The following is a 27,775-nucleotide window of genomic DNA, read 5'->3' on the forward strand; positions in this document are numbered from 1 at the left end:
TCATCTAGTCAAACCACCTACTCCATGCATGATCTGCAGTGCAAGATGCAACTGCAGCATCCCTACAGTTGGTCGTCCGGCTTCTGCTTAAATAACACTAATGAAAGAAAACCCACCATTTCACTGGGTGTGAGAGGGAGGGAGCAACCCCTCTGTTGGGAGAGAGGGTGTGGTTCAGAACACAGGCTTGAATTACAATCGTGCCAAATTACTATTGGCTGCCCAGGGATTATGGGACTCGGAGACCACAGACAGTTCTCCCATGTGTCACCACCAGCAAAAGTTCCCCTTTCGCTGGTGATGATGTTCCAGAGACATGTGAATTTACAGCAGCTATTTGATCCGACACTTCTGAATGTGTAATGCTGCCACCATCTTCTATACTCGTGGTAGATGACACTACTCGTGCTCCAGGAGCTCAGGCTAACCCTATCCAAGCCCCAAGCTCTTCAGCTGTGAACATTACTACATTTCAGACTGATACTGGCCATTTATACATGTCTTCAAATTCAGCACCTTATCAAGGAGCAGAATATGTTAGTTTGTTCCAAAAAGCGTAAGCTTGTAGCATGGGAAAGCACTGAAGAAGCCTTCCCCAACTTAGCATCCTCCATATGTATTGGACTGCAACTCCCATAATTCCCAGGCAGCGTGGCCAATGGGAGTTGCAGTCCAACACATCTGGAGCGCGCCAAGTTGGGGATGGCTACATTACAGAATATTTTGCTAAGGACTCTAGTTAATTTAGTTTAAATAAGGTTTTTACTCTGCATTTTCATTAATTATGTTGTAAAGGTATGTGTGCTGTTCTTAAGGCATTTGACTGATCATATCTTTATTGCTGTTTTATTTTTATTATTGCTCCATTTTTATTGGATTTATTCTTCAAATGGATTTTAATATTTTGTAGCAAAGTGTCTTGAAAACTATATAAGAAATGAATACTTGCATTGGAGGAAAAAAAGATGAATTCAGTCCTTAAAAGTGGCCTAAACATCATTTTACGTAAATAAAAACATTAATATAGTTTTTGAAATGGCAGGATTTTATCCATTTAACACAAAGAATAATTATGTGTTGAATGGCTGGTTTAACTCAATACTCAGCAGACTTTCAAATGTTTCTGAGCATTTGTGGAGGGTGAAGGATGGTGCGGAAAGAAGCAGAGGAGGCAACTACAGTCCTTTTCCTAATTTATTAAAAATTAGGTGCCAGGGGAGTTAGGCGCATCTAGTGATTTAGGTCAGTGCTTAATCGGCTGTGCAAGCTCCTTGATTCTTTCTGAACACAATGCCTTCTTAGCAGACTCCTTTACAGTAAAGGCTTCTGGGTTAAACTGGACAAAGTTGGTTGGGGCCCTGCAAGTACAATGGGAGGAAAGAACATCTGTCAGTTTAAACAATATTCCTTCTTACCAAGTGGATCTACAGGGTTAACAGAGCAATCCTACCCCAGACCGTAGTCCCACTGGGCAGGGATAGGATTGCTACTAAGTTCTGTTGTGCAAGTGGGAAGACAGCGCTGTGAACTTATCGTGGCGTTGCACTACTGCTGTGCCAGGAATATAGCGGAGCAGCGTAACCTTATGCCAGTGGAACCTCATCACCACAAGGAGAAAATCTGGGTAGAATCAGGGTTGGTGTCTGAGGGGGAGGAATGCGGCTTAGTTCAGGTCATATTCTCACAAAGAGTCAGTCCTATCCCTGACAGCAACAACATAACTATGCCTGCAAGAGAGAGTAAAAACAGTCCTACTGGAGTCCCCTGCTTGTGGAACTGACATGCACAGGATCACACTGCATGCCAGTTTCCACAAGGGGTGTTCAAAGCCATCACAGAAGCATTTTAAATGGCTTTTCTAGACTGGGGCTGGCTTCTTGAGATATAACACTGTAGTAATACTTGTTCCTGTTTATGGGCTGGGTCCAGTGCTGACCGTTTGCCAGAGGAACAGATACTGCTGGTGGCATAATTTCCCCTTCTCCTTTGTAGTTGGGGGACCCTCTGGAGCAGCTCCATAAGATGCCTGGCCAACTGCAGGGGAGAAAAGACATGGGGAAGTCCACTCATGCAGTGGCGGATTTAAGCCAATATCAGAATTAGCTGAACCCTACATTTCCTGGCTTTGTAGCAATATGAGGAGCACTTTTATCTTCGTTAATGAAACTTAATGTCATGGAATCTATCTATATATTGTTTATCTGCTGCAAACCTATCTTGTTGAATCACACATAGAATGTATCGTTCTATCACTCTCCGGGAATATCAACATTATTAAGGTATTTCCAGAATACATAGCTAGCTGAAATTTTCTGAACATGTGATCCAAAACATCCTGATTACTAGAAAAGTTTGAAACAGAGGTTTGAATCCAGACAGACACTGCAGTCCTATACATGTCTACTCAGAAGTAAGCCCCATTGTGTTAAATGGAATTTATCCCCAGGTAAGTGTGTATATTAGGATTGCTGCCTAAATTAGCTGGTGTAAACCCCACTGAATTTAAAGGGAGCTAAGTTCAACTAACTTAGCCTGGATCCATCCAAGAATGCTTTTACATCTAACAGTCAAAACTGGAGTTGCAAAAAAGAAGAAGCTTCCACCATTATAAGCCTCAAATTTCTACCGCTAATAAGAATGATACCTGTTGAGCTAATAACTTGAAACTTCGCGTCTATCCAATGAGATCTACAATTGTGCAAAATTTTAGACTGATCCAGTATGAATTGTCACAGGCACAGTACATTAAAAAGTGCAGAAAATCAATACATTTAGCTTTTACTCCAAGCTCAGCATATCATATATTTCTTTCAAATTTGGGTGAAAACTACTGATGTATGTTATTCAGGCCTATCGAGGTGTGCCTTGCATTGGTTTGGTGACATTCTGAGCGCAGTTTCTGCCCCATGAAAGCCCATGGCAGCACCTTCTGACAAAGTTCTGTCAGGCATTCTCAGGGCTCCTTCACACGGGGCTTTTATCTTGCTATGGAGATTGCTTACTCACAGAAGCTTGTGGTCCTGTACATGACGCAGCCCTCCTCCAGGGAAAATCCTTGTGAGCTCTACTGCATTGTTTTCCATGAGGATGAAAGTCCGGCATTTTCCCTCCTCCCAGCATGAAGTCGATATAACTGAGGGTATACTGTTTAAAGTCGCTTTTATTGCAAATAAAACAACTGCTCCACCTAGTGGCTTTGTATGAAGCACATACAAGTTTAGGTTTTTTTTAAAGCCACGTGGAAAGGACCCGATCTAATCCCACAAAGATTCTGGAAGCAGAAGCCCTGGTAAATTGCAGGATTTTTGGCCTTGTGTGATGAAGCCCTCAGTTTCACTCTGAAACTAGAATGCTGCCAATACTCCAAGTTTTTCAGAGGAATTATAGTGGGCTTCTAAGTGCAAGGCATATTTCTTTAGTTATGGAATGTGACTTCACAAGTGGAGAGAGTAGGTTTGCCAACACTGAAATGATACATTTCCTTTTCCAAAACCAGGGAAATTCAATTATCAAAAAACCTGCTGGTTTAAGACCAGATTTATGTCGATCTCATGCTAACTCAAGGAAAAGCCAGAAACCAGAAGCTAAGACAGTTGCCTTAATTGATATGCCCCGTGTGTGTCACAAATTGTACTTGTGACAAATTGAGTACCCTCCATGACCCACACCTTTCCTTGGTCAGCAAAGATGCCCCATGTTGTCCTGGTCCTGTGTTGCCTTATGAAGCAACTAGCCTTTCTGCTACAAGAGGGCTTCCTCTCACTGTGTAACCCATCCTGCAAGACACTGATGTAAGCAACAAACTGGCCTGGGTCAACTCTCAGTACTCAGAACTCTCTCTAGCTCAGATATTTCATAAGGCAATCCAGGACCAGGACAATGTGGGCATCTTTGCTGGTCCCAGGTAGGGATGTCATGAGCTTCGCTGGCTCGGCCTCCCAGATGCCAGTCTGTGGATCCCCACACTTGCCCAACACGGCACACACCAAGTTGGGCAAGCACAGGGATCCCTGATCACTTGCTGAGCTGAAAAATGGTGGCTCAGCCTTTTTTGTAAAGGCCGATTTTATGCAAATAGAGGCCATAAAGTGGCCATTTACACAAGACCACAGTAAGTTCACCCATCCTTAGTCCCGGCACTCTATCTTCCCCATGTGGATTTGGGCCTGAAAGATGAAGGGAAAGTGAGGGCATGCGGGGGGGGGGGAGCTTTAAGCAAGCACAATTTCTGACCTTGCACAACATCATCACTGATCACATCAGTTATCAGCCTCAGCTTCCAATTTCCTGGTTTTATGGATCTTGAGCCAACATGAGCTAGCCTCAGTTCTGGTCTTAAACCAGTAGGGGCTTCTTTATCATTGAATTTATTTTTTAAATGTCTATGCTGCCCAGCAATATAAATAGGGTGGCAAAACAAATATAACAAGATAGTAACAAAATTAAAGGCATAAAAGAGCAAATAAAACTAGCAGCAATAAAATAATAATTTGACAATTAAAAGCCTGAGAAAATAGAAAGGCACCAAAAAGATAATAGAGTAGGTACCAAGCAAGCCTGCCAGAAGAGGGAATTCCATAAAAGCGGCACTACCACTGAGAAGATCTCCTCCATAATCACCTACATTCTTCTGATGGTGGGGGAACCCAGAGGAGAAATGGAATGAAGAGCTGCAGGGTTCTGTTTTCACAGCTGGGGAGAGTGATGGTGGGATTGCAGTGGCAGCCAGGAACTCAAAACATATTTAGAACTAAACCTTCCCGCTTCTGCCCTCATCAGTATCATGGATACCAAGAGTGGAACTTTGGAATGCTGGGAGATAAACATTCCTAAGGGACACCCCCCCCCCCCGAGGTATGAATATATATTGTTGAGAAGACAGAATCATTGAGTTGAAAGGGTCTTCCTATGAAACATGCCTCAAGATTCACCATGTTTCTCGACATAACCTGAGAGAAGCTCATGGGGTGGCAGTTTGGGGATGGGCCTTTCTGTGATACCCCTGATATATGGAATGCTCTCCCCCAGGAAGCTCACCTGGCACCGACACCGTCATCTTTTCCTTGCCAGGCAAAGACATATTTATTTTCCCAGGCATTTGGACATTAGTTATGGCATGACCATTGCGGACTATTTTCATGGTGTTCATTCTAGGCTGTGGGTGGGGAGATTTTGTGTATTTTTAATTAATACTTTTTTGTATTGTATTGTTTTTAGATTATGTTTTTATGGGGTTGACTTTTATTTGTATTATTGTGCTGACTATGATTTATATTGAATGCGGGGTTTTCTGTTTTATTAATTATGGATTTCTGTATTGGTGTGTGTAAGTTGCTTTAAGACTGCTTTTTGTGGTGGGAAGTGACACATAAATGTAAATAAAAACCAGAGAACTGGGACACAGCAGGAAGGCACTTCCAGAGCAAACTTCTCCAGATGGCTTAAGCAAAAACCATGCACTTCAGAGGAAGACACCCACAGATGTCTTCCTTCCTGATCTCCAGTTTAAGGATCAGTCAGACCCTGACTGCACGAACATATCTATCGAGTCATCCCAGGGAACCCCACCTTTTGGGAGGCTGAGCAAGTTCCTCAAGTCTAGGGGTAGCCACTGCGTGCTTTGCTGCCACTGACACAGGCCACTCAGCAGAACGGTCAGGGGAACTATCACCAGGGAGCATTTTGGCTTTCGCAAGCTCTACTATCCTTGGACTTGCCGTTGCTTGCTGGGCAGCCCGGCTTACCTGCAGGACAAAGCAGGAGCATTTATTTTTGAACAGCAGACACTGGATTAAATCTAGTATATTTCCAACAAAGCTAGGAGAATATAAAGACTTAGGCTTAGTCCCCAAAGGCTTAGGGCATCTTTCCTCCTCCGCACCCGCCACAAATAAACAACCCTGAAAACAAGGCAGTGGCTAAAGTTCCCCCAGATATCTAAGCAGCTGGGTAATCATCCAAAGCTTCCATCAAGAGACTGGGCCTCTTTTTCTGTGGTGGCGGTACTGAAGTCTCTGGCAGTGATTGGCTGTGCTGCACTATAATTACAGGGGTGTAGGCCAGGTAAAGGAGTCTCTGCTTGGCCTTGGCTGAACTGCTGTGATGATCTCAGAGAGAGGTAAACAAGGAGAAGGGACTAGGAAGGGAAGGGCTGAAAAAGCATGGTAAGATTATCTTTGCCACATGGGTGAGGCAATTAACATCTCTATACACACCACAGCCAGTTATCACATAGTAAATGGTTGTCTGCATTCGCCCAGAGCTTCAGGTTTTCAGATAAGTGGTACAGTTTAAGCACAACCAAGTGTGCAATAAAGCCAGTGGGCTTTCTTTGAGGTGCATTTCAGGTGGCAGCATTAAGCAATACAACTGGGGAGTGTAGCTAATATCACAAGGAAAGTGTCCCAGGTTCCTTTTCCCCCAAGGATGCCAATGGGAGATTTTTCCCCTAAGCGTAACTGCAGCATGTACACATTCCGGGGGCGGAGGGGAGAGTTCGTTGTGATCATGGAGTGGCTAAATCTCCCCAACAACTATGGTCCTGACAGAATCGACCCTCCCCCCGCCCCCATGGCTGTAATTAAATAAAGGGGGAAAAAAAGACAACATGATTACAAGAAACACAATTAGCAGCATGTGTGGTTAGACCAGCCTTCCCCAGCCTGGTGTCCTCTGGATGTGTTGGACTGCAACTCTCATAATTCCCAGCCAGCATGCTGAGTTAGGACTTCACTTGAAGGAGGCCAAATATTTATACTACACAGCCTGTGCTGGCCCTGTGGTAGCCAAGCGGACTGGCAAAAGACCATCTCAGGATTATACACCCTGATAGTCTGGACTGTGGAGGATGGAAGCCCTGAAGAAGCATGCCTGAAATGGCTCATCCTCCTTAACAGCCCTGTCTCTGTTCCCTTCCCTCCCACATTCCCAGCCTAAGCATACAGCTTCCCCCATCCCTACATCCTATGTGAAGCTTGTCTCCCATTCAAATCAACTTTTTACTCCCCTAGTCCCCTTACAGAATTGCTGGCAGCTTCCCCCTCAGAAGAATGCCTGGCTTTCCATGACATCACAGCAGCTCGTCAATGCCTGAAACAGCCAATGCCTGGCCTGTTTTATATATAACTGGTAGAAACAAGAGTACTTATACTGATGAAAACCTGCCCCTGGATAATCGAGATATTAAAGAATCTCTCCAACACCAAAAGCACCAAAGTAATAGAATTACTTGTCGAATTGGGGACTCCTTGAATCTGTTGTCATAGCACAGGGTATGCTTCTTAAATATCGGCTGGGCAAGACGCTCTGTCCTTGGGGTTAATGCAGCCCTCAATGCAGCCCTCGAAACATGTGTTTCAAACTACACAGGGCAGATAAACCAATGGACAGACATTTTAGAACAGACTTTCACAAGGCAGATCGAAGACAGACCCCTCAAACACCTTATTACATACACTGTAATGAACAACCTCTGTAAATGCCTCATGTAGAAAAGCCAAAAGACTAGGTAGAGCATACAGTTTTTCTACACGAGGCTCATTTTCGCAGGGGTGCTTCATTAAATACTTCAGCAAGACTGGCCTCATTTTCTGCAAAAGTCACAAAAGTGATATAAAAGTGGACTTCTGCAGAAAATGAGGCCAGTCTTGCTGAAGACTCCTCTTTAACATCCCACCTCTTTGACAGGTTCATGTTCATGCAATACTGGCTATGCACAAGCAAGCAACTTGTGTCTATCCACACCACAAACCTCTGTTGTTGGTTTCATATCCATTTAATCACCCAGCCTCATCCACGGAATTTTAAAGGGGGCCAGACAATGACTTCGTCCATTTGAACCCCATTTGTGTTTTACCGTGGCTTCTTTCATCTTCTTTCTTTCCACAAAAATACCATTAAGGAGGAAAATATGCAACAGCTGCACAATTTAGCGCTAGGAGTCCTCCATCTGGAAGCACCCCTGCGAATTACAACTTGGTGATGGTGCCAAGACTCCTGTCCTAGAGATTTCCCCTTCCTGAGCTACAGTTCCCAAGGATCTCTGGGAAGAGGAAACAGCAAGTACATCAGCATCTGGACACATACTTTCTATGGGCTTTTCTACACTAGGCATTTATCATGCGCTCATCATCCCCTACTCACAGTCGTTTATGGGTTCTTTAGATGACATCATGACCCTCCAGTTTTGCTTCTGTTTGTAAACAGAACTTTTGGTGAGAGTTTTTAGAGCAGGAAAATGTGGTATTATTTGTGAAAGTGAAAGAAAACACTTCTTTTACTTGTGTATTTGCGCTACTCTGCTATACCACAGTGCCACCTAGAGGGCATACAGCATGAAAGCAGGAAAGGAAATACTCCTTGTGTAGTGCTTGGATCTCAGTTCTGAGACAAAATTGAAAGTAGATACAGCGGATTAACAGCCTCGTGTAGAAAATCTCTATGCTCTACCTAGTCTCAGCCCAAACTGATTGCCTATTAGTCTGCACTGCAGACAAGTTGAGAGTAAGGGGTTAGCACAGCAGGCCCTGTCCACATGGCGGCAGGAACAATGCCAGAGGTGGTACATGGGAACTTTTGCTTACCTATACGTTATTTTGGGAGGTACCAGGGGGCAGTGCTTACTTCTGGGATAGCATTTCCTCTTAAGTACAGGAAAAGATCAAGTTGCTAGGATACCAAGGGAAGGGGCTACTCAGCCTCCCACATTAAGTCCAGCAAGTTAAGGCTCATCAAACCTATTAAACACAAAACAATTCTAAAACAAAATACCTTGGAGAAAATATTAAGGAGTATGTGATAAAATACTTAGGAGTTGAGATTTTCTAACCTCCTGGATCTTAGAACTGCATGGTTCAGAAAGGCAGGGTAACTTCCTTCCCCTGCCACCTCTGAAAATAGAAATTTGCAGGTAATCAAAATTTCCATTTCTCCTCAACTGCCAGGGGAGTCAGCTGCCACATCTGGGAAGTACAAAAGCAGTGTCAGCACTAGTCTGGCTCCCATAATCTGCAGGTTGAAGGCAAATGTACCCACACAGCTGCCCTAAACATTTCCACCAAGGGAATAACAGCCCCCACCCCCATCCCAATTTCTGGCGATTTTGTGGCTGCTGAAGTGATGCATAAGCTGGTCCAACTAGTTGCCTTCTCCGCCTGCTCCTTCCCTGCTCAGGACAAGGGAGGGAAAGGAAGCTTGCCTACCACTTTGAACTAAGGCCTTGCTTATTCCAGATCATGGGGTGTGGAGTGGAGAGGGAGGAAAGAAGAAAGCCATTCTGACAATTGGCCTGTGCATCAGGAATATATTTTCTCAGCCATAGGGGTGGTGAGTGGAGGAATGTGAATGATGGCATCCTTGTTCCCTGTCACAGGGGAGAAAATAGCTGTCTTGGCAACTGGTTTGTGCCGCAGGAACTGTCTCCCTTCTGCCCCTAGAGATGGCGCAAGGCATTTTGCTGCCTGAGAAGGACAAACTGGTCCCTGCCCCCATTCAACATATAGAAGCCAACCAGAGGGGCAGCTGAATCTTACTTCAGCAGTGGCAATGGCACAGCATCCTCCACCACACTGGAGGATGGCAAAACTAGCTTAGGTAGCACAGAGCCAGCCACACAGCACACATACACCTGTCTTCTAACACTCACCACCGCCCCACGGCATCCACTGCCTGAGGAGGCTACCTCACTCTGCTGTTGGTACGGCTGGCACTACTTCCCCTCCCCCTCAGTACACACACCTTGGGAAAATGGCTCTTCTCTCCCTTCCTCTTCCATTACACACCCTTCTTGTCCTTTATGAGAGAAAGCTGTACTGTAGAGCTGCTTCTACCTATGTCTTCACAGAAAGGAAAGTGCTTTGGCAATCCATCCTGTAATATTTTCATAATATTCCACACACTGGTGTTGCTAAAAAACAACAACCCATGTCTGGCTGAGTAATTTCAGCCTAGCGTAACAAATTTTACATTACAGTCTAAGTAGCAGGGTATTAGCCACCCATTTTAGATGAACACAGTGGGAGTGCATTGGCGCAAGAAAGGATGATGTTTGCTCCCTGGATTGTCTCCTGCCTACCTTTATTCCCATTTTCTATCCCCACAGTCTCACTGCATTTTTTCAGCTCACAATTCCGCTGGACATTAACTCCTAGCTCAGGGGTCCCCAATCTTTTTGGGCTCATGGGCATGTTTGGAAATTTGACAAACTGTTATGGACACCTCTATAAAATGGCTGCCATGGAGGCATGCCTAGTCATAAGACAGCCGCCATGGAGATCTGGCTAGTCGGAAAAGACAAATAATCTGCTCATGAAACTGAGTACAACACAGAGGCTGGGTCTGAGCCCCTAATACCAAACCATGTATTTGACCCCACCAAACACAACAAAATACTAATTTCACAGAATGACTAAGAAGGTGAACCAATGACGCTCAGAGACAAATCACTTACTCAAGAAATAGAGTACAAAATACAGGGTAGGCCTATGTCTAAATGCCAAAACACATTTGCACAACAAAATATCCAATTCACAGAAGGCAAGCCAATTAATCTCCCCAATCACCTCTAAATAAATTCCTCTAAAATTTATCTATTCCTCAAATGTAATAGGGGGATCACCTATTACATCACTGAATCAACTTCCCCCCAAAACCATTATCCAAATCTATTTGCTTTCCTCTCTGCCAGCCAACTCATCCCCCCTGCCTTTTTTCTCCCCCCCGCCCCAGTCATCAGCCACCCACAGACATACCCTTTCTCCCTGCATGCCTGATCTGCCATCCTCTATGCATGCACATGCATACTCTCTTTCTTGTGCAGATGCAGCCCACACATACACCATCCATTGTGCAGCGCAGTGTCTAATTGTGTCCGTGTGGTGGATGAAAGGAACAAAGCAGAGACACCAACTTAAATGGGTTATTAAATTAGCCACAACTTTATTAATTTTTGAATAGGACTGGCGGAGGCACAGGGCACAGATCCCACCATTGGGCAGCCTGCCTGCTATCCAATTTTCCTTCCTGGCCCACCTGCTAGGAGTGTTGGTGGTGGGTGGAAGGGTCAGAGGCCCACCACGGCACAGATTGCTAATGTGAACCCTTTCCCTCCACCCTGGATGTGGCATGCTTGCAGCCACTGTGCTGGCCTGGTCTTGGTGCCACACCCACCCAGATCCCCTAAGGGGATCCCATTGCAGGCAAGTGGAGAGCCCAATTCCACTCTCCCTCCCAAACTGAACCAGCCCAATGCCTATCACACCCCACAAAGTTGTGACATAAATAATACAATTCCACCAAGACAGGACACAAATAAATAGTTCAACTTATTTAAACACAGACTAATCTTGCAGTGAGGAAGGCAAAGACCCTGCCCCCCTTTCTTGCCAATTAGAAGGCAGGTAAAATTCCTTCTCAGCCCCGTTAACTGGAGACTGACTTCTGTGCATTGCAAGATCTACTATTCCCAGGCTTGGGTGGGTGGGGAAGCCAGCAACAGCAATGGCGCCAACCGACACACGAGGCCCAGAGAGAGAACTGCCTGCCACTGCTCCCACTTAGCTTGTCTCCTCACAGACACACCCCAGCCGAGCCAATCAGCCTTTCCACTGGCTCCGCACTCTTGGGTTGCAGGGAGGCGCTGCTGCTGCTTCACAGGCTCCTGCCAGCTCCCTTCCTTTCCCACCACAGAACCTGCGCACACCCACAACGGCTGCTCCCTGGTAAGCGGGGAACTCCATTTCACAAAAATACGCGCATATGCATGTGCACACGTACACATGCATATACATACACTCAAAATAACTCTGTGTTAATTGTGTGCAACCCCCATTCTCATTGTACTTCCAGCTGATTGCCAAACAGCAGTTCTTCAGAAGCAATAAAGGGCCCTAGTATGTAAGCACCCACACAATCTGTTGCCCACACACAATCTTCACAAAAAATCCCAGTTTCGTTCTTTGTCTCATAATCCTTTATTGTTGCAATGCACTCCTCCTCCGTTCAGCTAAAATAGGTGGCTAACACCCTGCTACTATTATGGAAGAAATTACTCAGTCAGACATGGAATTCTTTTAAGCAACACCCCATGTGCAGAATATTATGAAAATATGTGTTTGTGTGCGTAAATGGAAAGTGAATGCTTGTGTGAATGGATAGTGTGTGCATGGGCTGCATGTGTATGAAAAAGAGTGTATGTGGATGTGTGTGCATAGATGGATGGCTTATGATTCAGAGGGAGAAAGGATGTGGAAAAGCACATATGAACATGATGGGTGATAATTTGAGGGTGGGGAAAAAGAGTGAAATTACTATTTTGTTGTAGTCTGTGGGGTCAAATATGTGTTTTGGAATCTGGGGTTCAAACCTAGCCTCAGCCTTGCACTCAGTTTCATAGGCAGGTTACTTGTCCTTTGTAACTAGCCAGGTACCCATGACAGCCATTTTGTGTGGTGCCCACAACAGTTCATCAGATTTCCAAATACAGTTCGGGGACCCCTGAGCGAGCACATAACTTCCAGGGGACTTGTGAACTGAGAATATGCAGTGAGATAGGGGAAACAGAAAATGGGAGCAAAGGTAGGTAGGAGACAATCCAAGCAGAAGACAAAGTTGAGTGACAGAAAAGTTTAGGGTGATTCCAGACAAAGGGCTCTTAGCACTACCAGTAAGAAGGCATTGTACAATTATCTATTTTTTCTTCCTTAATGGTTTTTCTGTGGTAAGAAAAATGATGGAAGAAATGATAGGAAACTACAGGGTATTATGAGCAGAAGTCATTTTCTGGACTGCTCTAAAATTCAGTGAACAAGGCAGGGTGATGGCATGAGAAGAGCCTCAACTGGAAGCAAGAGAGACCTGGGTGCATAAGCAGCTTTCCACACACACTGCGGATTTGCATTTGGATGCACATTCCCATCCATATCTCATGGTTCATCTTATCCCTATTGAACTGGCAGGGAGTACCTTTTGATGCAGATAGGCACCATCCATTGATTTGCATCATGAATACTAGTCCACTACCACAGATGGAAAAGGGCCATAGACAAAAGTTGCAAAAAGATGTGACAAAGTTATCTGCTATTCAGACAAGTTCTCAGCAGATTTATCTAAAACTCTTCATCTTGGGAACCAGTAACCAAGATGGAGTTAAGAGGCCACCAGCAAAATATGATTACAAGACAACTTATACTTAGGCAAATGCATTAAAGATACTGTCACTGCTTTTTCCACCTCTTCTTTTCTTCCTTCCCCTTGCATTTGTATGTCAGATACTGATTCAAACAAAAACAACCTCCTTATTTTCACATTATCTAAACAACAGAGGATGGAATGCTGATGAATCATCTCTTTCTGTTACTGGACCATTTTATCACATGGCGCGAAGCCAAAACCAACAGATTTATTATTTTTAGCTGGTTACTTTTAACTGTTTGAATTACGCAGCCAGACACGATAATACTACTTGTTGGACTCAGCTATTTTAAAACAGTTGAGCTGCTAGGGGAAGCTTCTCCCAAAGCAGTTACAGAAAGTGGTGCCTCTCTGGCAAAGCTGAGAGACAGATGCATGATGGAGCTGTAAACAGAAACACTAGTTCAAACGGTATCTGGTTAAGATTTTCATTACCTCTCTCGGAAGGGTGAAGCAGGGGTGCAGGCATCTTGGCTGGGCAAGGCTCAGAAGATGCTGGGAAGCTTTACAATGAAGTGCTGAGAAGGTGACGGGCCACTGTGGGGAGCTTCGCGGCCTGCCAATAAACACAAGCAGAGGAGCCTTAGCCACTGCCTGAGAATCCCGCCGCCCCACCCGCGCACACACACGTGTGGAATTATGTGATTCTAGCCAGGAATTCCATAGCGAACTATCAGAGCTGCAATTTACAGATATTAGTGGCCATTATGCTGATGCAGCACAGTGTTGCCTTATGGTCATTGTTATCATGTTCTGCCGTCCTCTCCTGGATGGGTTTCTGGTGTCCAATAGGTACTTCTGTATTAGATCATCAAGCAGCTCTGTAGGCCTAGTTTTCACAAACAGCATTGCATATGATGTTTTAAATCTGCTTCTGGCCTGTAGGAGCCTTTCTACACAAGGCCTTTATTGTGTACTTGTGATTCCTCATTTATGGTAGTTGTCAGGTCCTTTACACGACATCATCATCCTCCAGGGCCCCTCCTGTGCTTTGCAACTATTTTAGCCGGGGGGGGGGGGTTACGAGGAAAGTCTGGTATTATTTGTGAATGGCAGGATAAATCCTAGTGTAACTGCACAATTCTGCTATACTACAGTGCCACCTAGTGCTTATGTAATGGAACATAAGGAAAAGAAGGGAAAGAAAACCCCCAGAAAAAAACCTGGGTAAAGGAGCCAATCTTAATCCTGCAAAGAATCCAGAAATGGAAGCCTTGGTAAAGTGGTGGGTTAAAAACTTCATGTAGAAAAGCCCTTAGTTGGTGTTTACATAACTAAATGCTACTCCGTGCATATTTCCTTCCGCTTAAAAAACGATATGCTAGGGAGAAAGTTTCTAACATAATTTCTTTAACATGCTTGTTTTCTACATGCAGGGTTTTTTTTTTTATGGTTGTCACAATTAAGTCATGTGAGCCCCCTTCAAGTGGTTCAGTCCAGAAACAGGCTTCCTCCTCATCGGCTGTTTGTGAGAACTAGGCCTTAGCCTCTCTCCTTAAAAAAAGAACAAGAGACTGAGATTTCACTGTATAAAGAAAGCTTAGCAGCATATCTCTTATTATTTCTGGCTTTCTCCTATGATTTCTCTAATATTTCCACTGCTTATTTCTGCTAACCTGCTTTCTTTCTCATGCAGAGGAAGTTTTGCAGGTGGTGGAAAAGGGGGAGCAGACAACAGTCTGGTTCAACTGCCAACAGAACAGTGAAAAGCATGAGAGGAGGCCAAACAATTGTGTTTGATGAATGGTAAAGCATTTGACCAGTGAAATGAGGACCAAAAACGACAGCATCCTGCAGTTCTAGTAAAAAAGGAAGACAAAATGAAAAGGGCTGCTGTGGAAATGCTGCCGAGTTCAATGAAGTGAAGAGGTGACCATAACTAGGCTTTTGTATAGACTGGCAGTTAATGGACACTGATGATCAGTCACTCTTTCTACAGCTATCTAGGAGTGAAGATCACACCTAACAACAAGGTTGTGGACTGAGACTACTGTTCTGAATGAGTGCAGGTGTGACAGGAAAGGAAATAGTTTGTCCATTTGAATGTAGCCAGTGGGGTACTGCAAGCTGTAGCTTTTGGGAAACTGATGTTGCTTCACTGACTAGCCTGTCTTCCGGTGCTTATCTGCTCCACCCCACTCAACTTTCATGTTTGTGAATAAACAGATATTACAAAAAACACCGTAATTCTCCAAACATTCTCCTCCCAAAGGAACTGGCCCTGCAAAAGATTAATTCCTAGAATGTCCTGCTGCTCAGAGAAAGTGAGGAGCATGAAACAATGAGATATGCTGACAGTCAAGGGCCAAGAGAATTGGGGAATATCATAGAGCAATGGTTTTGCTCTTGTACTCATTCCTTATTTCTTATTACATTTTCCCTGGTTGGCCTAGTTTGCACATAACACACACAAAAACAGGATTCAACACAATGCTGACAAGCCTCTGTGAGCCCAAGTACAGCCTGGGCTTGTGCACACTCTCTCCTCCCCTCTCTCCCCTGTGGCCAGGGAGAGAACTGAAGCAAGATTCAGTTTCAGTTTCTACGATTCCTGGCTTGTTGTTACATATGAACCACAAATCATAGCTTAAAACAAACTCTAGGTTTTGTTTAACAAGCCAGCTAAAAAGTCATGGTTTAAAGGTGGCTTGTTTAGCAACTGACTAGAATTTATTTTAAACCATGATTCCTGGTCCATATGTAACAACAAGCCAGGAATCGTAGAAATTGAATCCTGATTCATTCGTCTTTTCAGCCAGATGGGAGACAGAGGGGGAGGAGGAACCATGTGAGCCCACGGCTTGCTTTGGGCTCACTGAGACTTGTCCATGTAGCGCTAAATCATGCAAATACAGACTATATATCAATACATATCAATACATTCAGGGTCTCAAACAACCTCCTGTAGCTGAGGGCTTCAAAATCCTGTCACAGACAAATAGCACTTCAGCCTAGACAAAGGGCCAAACTATACATGGGGCTGCCTTTGAAAACGGTCCGGAAACTTCAGCTGGTCCAAAATAGGGCAGCAAGATTGTTAACAGGGACTGGCCTGCGAGCTCATATTACGCCAGTACTCTTCCAGCTGCACTGGCTGCCAGTCCATTTCCAGGCCCGATTCAAAGTGCTGGTGTTAACATTCAAAGCCCTTAACGGCTTGGGGCCAGGTTACTTGAAGGATCGCCTCCTCCCATATGTGCCTGCCCGGACCTTAAGATCATCATCAGCGGCCCTTCTCCGTGAGCCCCTGCCAAAGGAAGTGAGGCGGGTGGCTACTAGGAGGAGGGCTTTTTCTGTTGTGGCACCCTGGCTCTGGAATGAGCTCCCTAGTGAGGTTCGCCTGGCGCCTACATTGTACTCCTTTCGGCGCCAGGTGAAGACCTTTTTATTTTCCCAGGCATTTTAGCTTTCTAAATTTTTATCTTTGCTGTTTTAAATCTGTATTTTAAACTCCTGTACTGCTGCTAGGTTTTATTGTGGTTGTATTGTTATATTGTGGTTTTAATGTTCTATATATTTTAAATTGTTTTATTGTGTGCTGTTTGGTTTTAGTGTTTGTGAACCGCCCAGAGAGCTTCGGCTATTGGGCGGTATAGAAATGAAATAAATAAATACATACATACATACATGCATACATACCATTAAATTCATCATCTGGAATTGTGAATTCTTTAAAAACTGTAAATAGCAGCAATTGGGAGGAGCGATTCAGGATCAGGGCCTTGGTGCATACGGAGTTAACCCCCCCCCCCGGCCCCGATCCTGATAAAAAAAATATATCCTCCAGGAAGCTGTCATTAGCCTTGGGAGGAAAGCTTCCATTGGTGCATGCGATCTTCCCTCCAGTGATAAATAGCAGCTTGGGGGGTGCTGGAGTGATTTTCATCAAGACCGTAGTGTCAGAGCAAAAGGGTTAACCCCCTCCTCCTCATGCACCTGATCCCGATCTGGGGAGTGGGGAGCAACTGTTATTTCAGGCTTTTCCACATATGGTTTTTAACCCACCACTTTACTGAGACTTCTGCTTCCAGATTCTTTGTGGGATAAAGACTGGCTTCTTTACACATGTTTTTTCTGGGGGTTTTATTTCTCTGCCTTTCTATATGTTCCATTATACAAACACTAGATGGCACTGTGGTATAGCAGAACTTTGCAAATACACCAGGGTTTTGTGTTGCCATTCACAAAAATATCAGACTAGAAAACTCCCTGCTGTAATGGTTGCAAAGAATGGGAGAGGACATGGAGGATGGCGACGTCGTGTAAAGGATCCGCAAACTACCATGAGTGAGGAATCACAAGTGCACAATAAATACCTTGTGTAGAAAGGCTCATAGTTTTTAAAAGACCCACACAAGTCCAAGTGAAATATTTAATGCCACATGTAGTTTCCACCCAAAGTTAAAGTGGAGGAAAGAGATGTCTACCTACTCACTTCCAACAATAGGTCCTCTGACCTCCACTGACAGGATTCCATGGAGGGGGTGATATGCGTCTGTGTCCTTTGTAATCCCTCCAAGGGTCTCTGGCTCTGCAGTGTGTGTGTGTGTGTGTGTGTGTGTGAAGGGAAGGGAAGGGAAGGGGGGAGAGAAAGTGTGTGTGATCGACTGTTGGTTTCTATTTATAGCTTTTCATATTTCTGTCTCCTTACAGCCTTGTCCCTTTTTCATTTTTTCCCATGACATCATCTCTTTTTACTCCTCCTGCTGCTTCTTTTTGCCTCCCTCCCCTCTGTTTTTATTTGTAGCTGTGGGAAAGTGCAGTTACAAATTAGAAGAGAGCAAATTCATGGCAGGATGATTGAGGGCAATAGTCTTCTACCTTCCCAGGCCCCATCTTTACTACAGCCCAGATGTCCATGTTCTTCCTTTCTCTGTGTGATCAGATGAAAGGAGTGGGGGAGAATCTCGGTTCTGCTCCTTTAATACTTGCATAAGAGCAAAGTATGTCTTTCCACAGCACATAGTTAAACTATGGAATTTCCTACCACAAGATGTAATGATGGCCACCAATTTGGTTGATGTTAAAATGATTTAACATCATTAGACAAATATTAGACAAATTCATGGAGCATAAGGCTATCAATAGCTACTAGTCCTGATGGCTATGCGTTACCTCTGTTATCACAGTCAGTATTCCTATGTACACCAGTTGCTGGGGAACATAGGTGGGAGGGTGCTCTCGCACTCATGTCTGCTTGTGGGTTTCCCACAGGCAGCTGGTTGGTCACTGTGTGAACAGAATGCTGGACTAAATGGACCTTTGGTGTGATCTAGCAGGGCAATTCTTATGTTCTTATAAGTTCTGGCAGATACAGCTTATCATGCAGAGGAAAGAAAAAGATGCACTTGCTGATTCTCACTTCTACACACCTATTAAGAAACCTGTATTCATTAGTTTCTATATAACATAGGCTTATACCTTCTTCTAGAACAAACTTGATATCTTTCACAATATCGTTAGTCAGGTTGTATGGCATATATCAGACCTATCTGTTGACAAAGGACCTCATTTTTATAATCTTGGCTATTCCAAATAACTGTGGCTTCCCCCTCCCCTTATTCAGTTGATAACAACTGAAGCATCCACAGATAATTCTCTAAGAATCTGTTGTTCTTTCCTATTCTTATTGTGCCAAGGTTGTGGAGCTGCTGTCTCTATATTTTCTTGGTTCTGTAACACCAACCTTTTAAAAGTTTATACAGCTGGATCGATAGGTCCAGGAGGCATAAAAGTAGGTGGAGTTCTGAACTTAACTTTAGGGTCTGTGTAGTTAGACGCAGTCCCTCTTAACAGTCTTCCTTTGCCACACATGTTCTTGTCCTAATACTTGGCTCAGTACTTAGCTTGGGCCTTTTTCCATCCTCCCCTACGGGATCTACCTTAAAGCCCTCTTGACCAACCTTGCAAGGCTCCTGCCAAACATGCTCTTGTCAGGTGCACCCCATCTCCTCATTCATTTCATTTATTACATTTCTCCTGCCAGCGGCCCTTCATTTTGGTAGCATACATGGTCTAAGAAACCAAATCTTTCTCAGTGACACCATCTGTGTAGCCAGCTGTTCACTTCCAGTATCCTGCTTGCACTACCAAGTGGGTTAGGGTATTTTAGACAATGTTTTTACTGTAGAATTTTGTTTTAAACTGTTTTATTGTATGCTATACATCGCCCAGAGTGGCTGGGTGACCAGCCAGATGGGCAATTAATAAATTTAATTAAATAATAAATAAATAAATAAATACCAGTAGCCTGACCGTTGATCTTTGATTTTGATAGGGAGACTAGTTCTTCAGACATGGATCAATGTCTTTCCATGGACCCATTCACGTACAGGCAGTGGCATGGGAACCATGTGGGAAGGGCCAGTTATGTAATTCCTTCCCATGCAAACATTGCCCCACTGAGGAGTCCACAATTTGTGTGTGAAGGAGCCACATTAGTGACATCTCCCACACGGCACCTCCACAAACACAGTATTGGTGTACCATAGAACCATGCCGGAGGCAGCTCCTATATTTGTGTAAGTAAACGTGAATTAAACCTATGTTAGAAAGTAAGGCCTCTCTAAAGGGCTTATCTCTTATGAATTCTGTGCTGAAAACCCAACTGGAATATAGTAACAACACAGCTTGCAGTGCGAAGGTCTCACCTTTGTTTCAGGTAAATTGCTGAGTATTGTCTAGGTTCTGCTAGCTGTAGTATTCGTTTGGATGGCATTACAGAATGCAGTCCTGGGGGGCGATGCCAGATCTCAGATTCCCGACCACAGCTGTACAAGAAGAGGGACCTTTGGAGAAATCACAAGGTATCAGTGCAGACAAAGCAGAGGTGTGCTACTCCAACAGCAAGTCCAAAGTGTGAATACCACTTTACTTAGTTCATCCTGGCTCTATTTATGGTTTCTTGATGATGAATATGAACAAATGCACCAACCAGGAGAAGGGTTCTAGCCAAACCTTTTCCATCCCATCAGGGTGGATAAAAAAATCTATGATTTTGTAAAAAAATAAAAAAAGTTTTCTAAGCTTAAATCATATTTTTAAAAATACAATGAGCCCTTATTTCAATAAAATCAACAGTGGTTTTAAATAAAATCTTAATTTGATACAAATGAAGTAATTCTGCCCCCAGTCATAAATAGAAGACCTGTGGGGAAAATCCAAGGCAGAGAATTCACACAATATAGAGCTGTGCTCAAATCATTCCAGAAATTGTTCCATTGTGCTTTATGAGCTGGCACTCAAAAGGGTCTAATGTCTGGAATTCAAACTAAAACATCCCACCACTCCAGCACAAACAGCTGCTCGATTCACAAGTCAGACCCTCTTGGCAATCAAGAGTACTGCTACGTCCTTTTCTTAACACTCCGTATTGCCTGCCGGTTGCTGATCTCAAAGCATGTTGACCATTACATTAATAATAAACACTGAACTTCCTCCACTTCACCTAGAGATACTTGTATAACATCTGAAGGCCAAAACCACTGCAGGAAGTAATGGGAAGCCAATATCTGGGGAAAGCAACGACCACCATCCTGTTTAGGACACATCTACATTACCAACTTATATTTGTGGACTTATGCCACTTTCAAGACTTTCCCCAAAGTATCCCAGGAATTCTAATTTGATGAGGGCACTGGGACTTTGGGGAAGAGGAAATTATCATTAAAGGAGTTTACATTTGTGGTGTGCATATGCCCTAAGAGAACTACACTAATCTGAGTGCAAAAGCAATGCACAAACCACTAGCTTCAGTTACTGCTTATGGCCAAATGTGATATTTATTGAACAGCAGCAGTAGAAACTATGTGGAAAACTACCAAGATGATTTACAACAGCATCTCCATTTTCCAGGACAAAAATTAATACACTAGCAAGATAAAAACAGTAGGCACCATCCAGCCAACTAAGCGTATTTAGGTCCCACTGATTTCAGTGGGAGAATGGATATGTTCATGCTTAACTTTCTCTTTCACTGAAATCGATGGGGCTTCAGCAGGATCATGCCCAATATTTTCCTTTTGTTGGTACTCAAACCAAACTTGGGACATGATGCAACCAAATGTAAGCACTTTTAAATGCAACCTATTTGAATGGGAGAACTGAGCAAGTGTCGAAATCGTTCCCAATAAAGTCAGTCAGGCTTAAAAGTGCTTTGGATGGTCTGGAATCTGGATGCTGCTTTGGTTACCCAGCTATGATTACCCTCTAGAGGAACTTGTGTCTGAGGAGGGGGCATTTCCCACGTCCCAATGGAAAGAAGCAGGGTGGCAGGCCAACTAAGAAGCAGATCACCTGAGCACCTGGAAGTAGGTTGGCTGATCCAGAAACAGAGAGCAAGCTGCTACTTTATACTTGGGCACTGAGCACATCTCCAATTGGGAAAAGGAGAATCATAAAGGAGGCCTCTACAATGGGACATGGGCCTCTGAGGTGATCACTGGCCAGGCCAAGAGCAGCATCCAAGGTGCTACTTCTCACTGGGGAGCTGGTCATCCTAGCAGGAAATAAGAGGCAAACTCTCATTTCCTGCTCAGAGGTGCACCTGTCAATTGAGAGGTGCCCCCTTTCACATCCAGCATGGCTAGCGGTTGTTCTTGGTGGGAAAAATGATGGCAGCTTCTAGGTGCAGCCTCTGGGCACCAGCTGATAATCCAGACTCTAGAGTTTCCCACGTTCGGAGCCAAAATGAATTGAGGGATGAGGCAAAGGGTAGAGCTATACCACATGCTTAAAACTGGCTTAATACCCATCCTTTGCTTTCCCGAGCAACTTCAGGAAATGTAGTTCAGGGGTGGGGGGAGTGGAGACCCGAGATCTCTAGCAGAGAACTCACAAAATTACAAATCCCAGCATTCTTTGTGAGAAGTTAAAACTGGTATATAACACTAAAACTGGTATAAAACTGATACGTACTTGTAGTATACAGATACTGTTACATGCTCCCTATTTCCCCAAGACGTGAGATGTTTCAGGAGTAACACTACTCTGGTTTGGTGACCTTTATTTATAAAATGTATTTATTTATTAAATTTATTAATCGCCCATCTGGCTGGTCACCCACCCTTTGGATGTGAGAGAGCGCTGGAGACTTACGGCACATTCGCACGACACGCTAGCCCATGGTGGGTGGCTAGGCGTGCACTGTGGGTAGTTTTGTGAACAACCCACAGTATGTGGCTTGTTTGCCCTGCGTCCCCCCTCCCTCCCCCTCAGTCCTCCACCCAACGTCCCAGGGGGCTTCGTAGCAGACCCACCTTGTCTTCCAATCATGATCTTGACTACGGTTGGAGACCTTAAAAAAAAAAATTCCCGGCCCCATTTGTGCACAAAAACAGGACTAGATTTTTTTTTCACTTCCCCATGCCCAGGAAATGTGCGCAAATCTTTTTTTTAAAACCCTTGCCCCAGGGGTCCACAGTGGGGGCTGGATCCCCCGCCCACAACCGACTGTCGGCAAGGGGTGCTTTTAAATTCCTATACAACCGTATGGAGTATCGGCTCCATAGGACTGTGTTGGAATTTAAAAGCACCCCTTGCCGAAGATCAGCTGGGCTGAAATACAGCCCCAGCCACGGACCCTTGGGGCAACAAGGCCCATGGCAGGGGATTGGATTTACCCCACCCCTAGCTGATTTTTGGCACAGGGCACTTTTAGCTTAAAAAAAAAATTGTGCATATTCCCCGGGCATGGGAAAGTGTGGAAAAATTGTCCCAGTCCTGTTTTTATGCACAAATGTGGATGGGAATTTCTTTTAAAAGGGTTCCAACCACAATCAAGATTGGGATTGGAGCCGGGAAAGGGGGACTGGCAGAGGTGAAAGGGGGGTGATAGCCCCTCCAAAGTGCCACTTGGGCACCATTGGAGGGGATGTCACTGGCAAGGGGAAAGGGGCAGGGGCAGCGGCCTGGCAGCGATCGCAAATGGCAATCATGGCCCTGCTCAGCAAGAGTGACAAAGGTTTCTGCTGGTCTTGCCAAGTGGCTCACTGACCAATGACCTTTACCTATGATGGGCTGGCATGTCCGGGTTCACACGACATGCTGACCCATCATGGGAAAAACAACCCCTACTGCAGATCCAGCCTAATAAGAATGGTCCGGGTTCACATGACACACTAACCCATCATGGGCAGTCACCTGTAACTGGTTAGCATGTCGTGTGAACCCAGTCTTAGTGTTTTTGTAATATTTGATATAATTACAAATATACGAGCAAAGCTTAAGTAAAGGCAGAGGAACTCCTACAAGGTAGCTGATAAGCAGGCTTGCAACAGCAGACCCTGCCCCCAATCTATTTTTTCCAGCTTCGTTTTCTTGCTCTGTATCCCTGCAAAATGCATAGGCTGTGGGCAGAGCCCACCGTAATTCCACTGTGGTGTGTTTACTGTACCCCCAGTTTTGAAAAGGTCTTCTGTCTCTATCTCTCCCCAAAACTGCACATAGACACAGATCACCTTCTCCATGCTCTCACTCAAAAGATTCCCAACTAATCAGGCAAACATCTCCTAACCATTCACTTCCATGGATGAAACATTAGTTGAACATTCTGAGCTATTAACCAGCATTCCACCTAACAAAAGAATGGTCAGCCAGTAGTCTCAACAATATTGTGAGCAGTGTTTAAGGTCTGATTGAAAGGCAGGGTTGAAAAACCCATTGGAATTCCTACCCAGGAAGAGTCACATACCAGCTTTTTTCTTAATTTCATTTAAATTATGGCTTTGGTCAGTCAAGATTTTGTTCCCAAGCTGCTGCTTCTCCAAGGAGTAAAACTCCCCCCTTTGCATGTGGGGTTTTATTGTTCTTTCTTTCTTTCTTTCTTTCTTTCATTCAGATCTACAACCTAAGATCTCTAGCTGGGATACAAAGAGCTATCTCAGGCAATCCCAACACTGTACACAAGCAAAATGAAAGTTTTGTAGGGCTGCCAAACACCCAATGCTATGGGAGACAAGGCTGCAGTGGCTCTCTTCTGCCTGTTCGCTCCCTGGTCTGGTTGTCTGGCTCCCTTCCCCATTTGCTTCATGGCACATCTAGAGCATCTCTACACCAGCCTAAAATCCTGCATTTAAAACAGGGCTTTCTGCTTCCATTTTAAATGCAGGATTACAACGACTCCCTTTACACGAGCTTCCTCCCTGCCTCTTTCCCCCCTTATCTGAGTCTGCCATATGCTTTGTTGGTCTAGCTCCTCTTATTGCAACTTTTCCTTTTTCACAGGAGGGAACACAGGTGGAACTCTAGCGTGGTAATTTGATAGCTCATTATCTCCGATCTTTTTAAAAAATTGAACAAAGGTCAATTAGTGCAAGAGATGCCCTGGAGGTTCACAACCTCATCTAAAGGGCCCGGAAACTTCCCTGAGTGAGCAATCTCAATAGCAGGATAAAAGCTCTGTGTGAAGAAGCCCCTAGAGCAGCGGTTCTCAACCTGTGGGTCGCGACCCCTTTGGGGGTCGAACGACCCTTTCACAGGGGTCACCTAAGACCATCGGAAAACACATATTTCCGATGGTCTTAGGAACCGAGACACCGCTCCTCTATCCGTCTCCAGGCAGATATGCCCACATATGAGTACCCGGCGTGATGACATCATCGCGCCAACCCCATCACATACACCCCGTACAAATACAGGTGTATGTGACAGGGTTGGTGCCATAATGTACTTATGCGGACCAGTCACACATGTGTAGAGAGCAGCTACTGTGTAGAGAGCAGCTACTGTGTAGAAAGCAGCTGCTGTGTTGAAAGCAGCTACTCTGTTAAAAGCAGCTACTGTGTTGAAAGCAGCAGTATTGGAGGTAAAATGACACTTCATGAATTATAATTACTGGGTAAATGTAAAATCATGTACTGTAAAATCATCAACTACTGCAAAAAAAAAAAAAATCTGTACCATGGGAACTTAATCTGGATGCTGATCGGTCTTTTTATATTCAGCTGTGGTTGATGTGAATACTGCCCCCTTGTGATAGTAACAGGTATGTAAAAACAACAACACAGAGAATGGTGAATCATAGGAAACTGTAATGAATGACTGAACTATGCCATGTATCATCTTTTGTATTATTAAAGCTATTGTTATATATTATTTTCATTAGCAAACCATCCCATGACAATGGATCAGATATTTACATTACGATTCGTAACAGTAGCAAAATTACAGTTATGAAGTAGCAACGAAAATAATTTTATGGTTGGGGGTCACCACAACATGAGGAACTGTATTAAAGGGTGGCGGCATTAGGAAGGTTGAGAACCACTGCCCTAGAGTCTTGCTTGCCACCATGGGAAGAGAAGGGGCACCCCGGGGAGGAACCAGTGTGAAAAATTGCAGCTCCCTTTTCTCCTGCCACATTTAAGGGAGGCAACCCTTAAATGTATGACCTTTCTTCTTTGCACAGACTCCCATGCCATATCACAAGTTGCATTTGGGAGACTCTCCTTGGTTTCAAAAGATGTTCGCCATACAGCATAGAGAGCTGCTGTTCAGGAAACACAAGTCCCAAGGTCCCTTGGCCATGTGGAACCAGCTGTATAGTCCTTTCAACCCAAGCTTCTGTCATTCAGTTCAAGTATGATTTTAAATGAGAGCGAGAAAGACAAACCTGTTCTGGAGATTTCCATCAGATTTTGTCTTGGGTTTTGCCAAAGCCAGGATTCTTGTGGATGGTTGACTCATCAGAACGCAGGACGGAAGGGGCCATATTGTCTCTTGGTTTCCCCAGACTAACTTACTGTTGTGAATAAAGGACACAAGTGCCAACCAAGACATGGTTAGATCCTCATGTATACAACCATATGTCATCACACTGAGAATTTAACATATTATATATACCACACACATATATGCTACTGTAGCTTATTTTCACTTTAAACCAGGCTTCCCCAACCTGGTACCCTCCAGATGTGTTGGATGACAACACTCATAATTCCCAGCCAGCATGGCCAATGGCCATATGAGGCTTGAAAGGTGATAGCCAGCACTTTGAATTGGGCTTGGGAACAGCTAAGAAGCCAGTAAAAGTTAGAGCAGCAACAGAGTCACATAATCTAAAACCAGTCAAGCACCAGTCAAGCCTCTTATTGTGGCATTTTGCACCAGCTGGAGTTTCTGAACACTTTACAAAGGTGGCCCACATAGGTCACATTGCAATAATTCAATCTGGATATGATTAGGGGTGACAGGGCCCAGTGGCATTGTATAATTAGTCCTCTAGTTCTCAGTAGGCTTGCCTTGAGGTAAGCGTTCCCTTATTTTCGCCGTAGTCTACGTAAATCTTTACGTAGACTAGACGTGCCAAAATAAGGAACGCAAATGGCGGCGCCCATGGGCCGCTGCCATTTGCGTACGCGCTTTTTTTTTCCCCCCAAAGTCACCCGTGATAGGCTACGTGACGATTAACGAAGCCTATCACAGCTGACTTTGGAAATCTAGCCGTGATAGGCTACGTTAATCGTTACGTAGCCTATCACGGGGTTTTTTGTTTTTTTACTTTTTCTTTCGCGGCTGGGGAGACGGGGCGCTTCTCCCCGGCCTGAATTTCGGCCGGGCGAGGCGGGGCGCCTCCCCCCCGGCCTAAATTTTGGCCAGGCGAGGCGGGACGCCTCCCCCCCTCACCTGAACTTCGGGGGGGGAAGCGAAGTGCCTCCCCCCCACCGCGAATCACACCTGCGAAAAGGTAAGTGACTTTCGTACATCCCTAGTTACTCCCTGCACCATGGTGATAGCTTGCTTGCCCTCTGCTGGTCTTCAATGCCACCACAGCAGGTAGCTATACGCAAGGAAGGCAGCTACTACCTCAGGGTCAAGTGCCGCAAAGGCCCCAAAGGGTCCCACCTCATCTTATAAACCTTCTGACACTGGCCTGGTTCTCCAGTCTGAGTGACACATCATTAAGGTACAGCTTGCACTACTCTCAGACTGCCCAGTCCTGCCCACCTGCTTCCCAGCTCGACTACCTGCCTGCTCAGAACCTAAAGGCAGCCCACTAGCCATGACAGCTTCCTTGCTCCATATAACACAGAACAGTGTCAGACGTTCTGTATTTTTTTATTAACTTTTTAACTTATTGAAAGGAGGCAATCATACACAATTGTCACACAGCACATACACACACATACATCACAAAGGGGTCTTCATACGTCTGTAAAAGACTTCCTAGTTTATCCATCTGTTACCGGAAACTGATATTTCACGATGTTCATTATTCAAAGAATCTCTCTTATTTCAGAACACTGAAACTGCAGGTTTCCAAGTATTACTTTTAAGAGGTTGATCTGGCTGTCACAGCAGAGACAATGGTTATAGACACAAGCAAACATAGCTACAGTATGTATTCATACATAAGCATAAACATATGCACATACAAACATTCTGAAAACCTGTGTGTATTTTAGCCAAAAACTCAGGAGGATGTCCGAAAAATGATGACAGGGATTCCGTGTTTCCCTTCCAATCCATTTTCCCAACAACATTCAAGGATCCAAGCACTTTACCAACTGACCTATATATTGTATTTCTGCTGTCACTATTATATGCCTCTTTATCTTTTAGTTTCTCCTTGTAAAACTAATTTCTTCCT

The 27,775-nt window shown here is 44.5% G+C and overlaps 1 protein-coding gene across 1 annotated transcript in view; it reads right to left on the reverse strand.

The window, feature by feature from the left end:
* Positions 1 to 1,180: 1,180 nt before the first annotated feature.
* The window catches only part of SPMAP2L (sperm microtubule associated protein 2 like), a 57,238-nt gene continuing 30,643 nt past the window's right edge, over positions 1,181 to 27,775 (reverse strand). The window contains exons 4-9 of the mRNA XM_084832182.1: positions 25,799 to 25,927; positions 19,839 to 19,976; positions 13,624 to 13,744; positions 7,229 to 7,360; positions 5,569 to 5,744; positions 1,181 to 1,358 (exon numbers count right to left, since the gene is read on the reverse strand). Coding sequence (XP_084688308.1) covers positions 1,244 to 1,358; positions 5,569 to 5,744; positions 7,229 to 7,360; positions 13,624 to 13,744; positions 19,839 to 19,976; positions 25,799 to 25,927 — 811 coding nt within the window. The 3' untranslated portion in view covers positions 1,181 to 1,243. The remainder of the gene's footprint in view (positions 1,359 to 5,568; positions 5,745 to 7,228; positions 7,361 to 13,623; positions 13,745 to 19,838; positions 19,977 to 25,798; positions 25,928 to 27,775) is intronic.

This window comes from Heloderma suspectum, chromosome 2, assembly GCF_057233095.1.
Source record: "Heloderma suspectum isolate Gila_16-S chromosome 2, 16-S_ref, whole genome shotgun sequence".
Lineage (NCBI taxonomy): Eukaryota > Metazoa > Chordata > Lepidosauria > Squamata > Helodermatidae > Heloderma > Heloderma suspectum.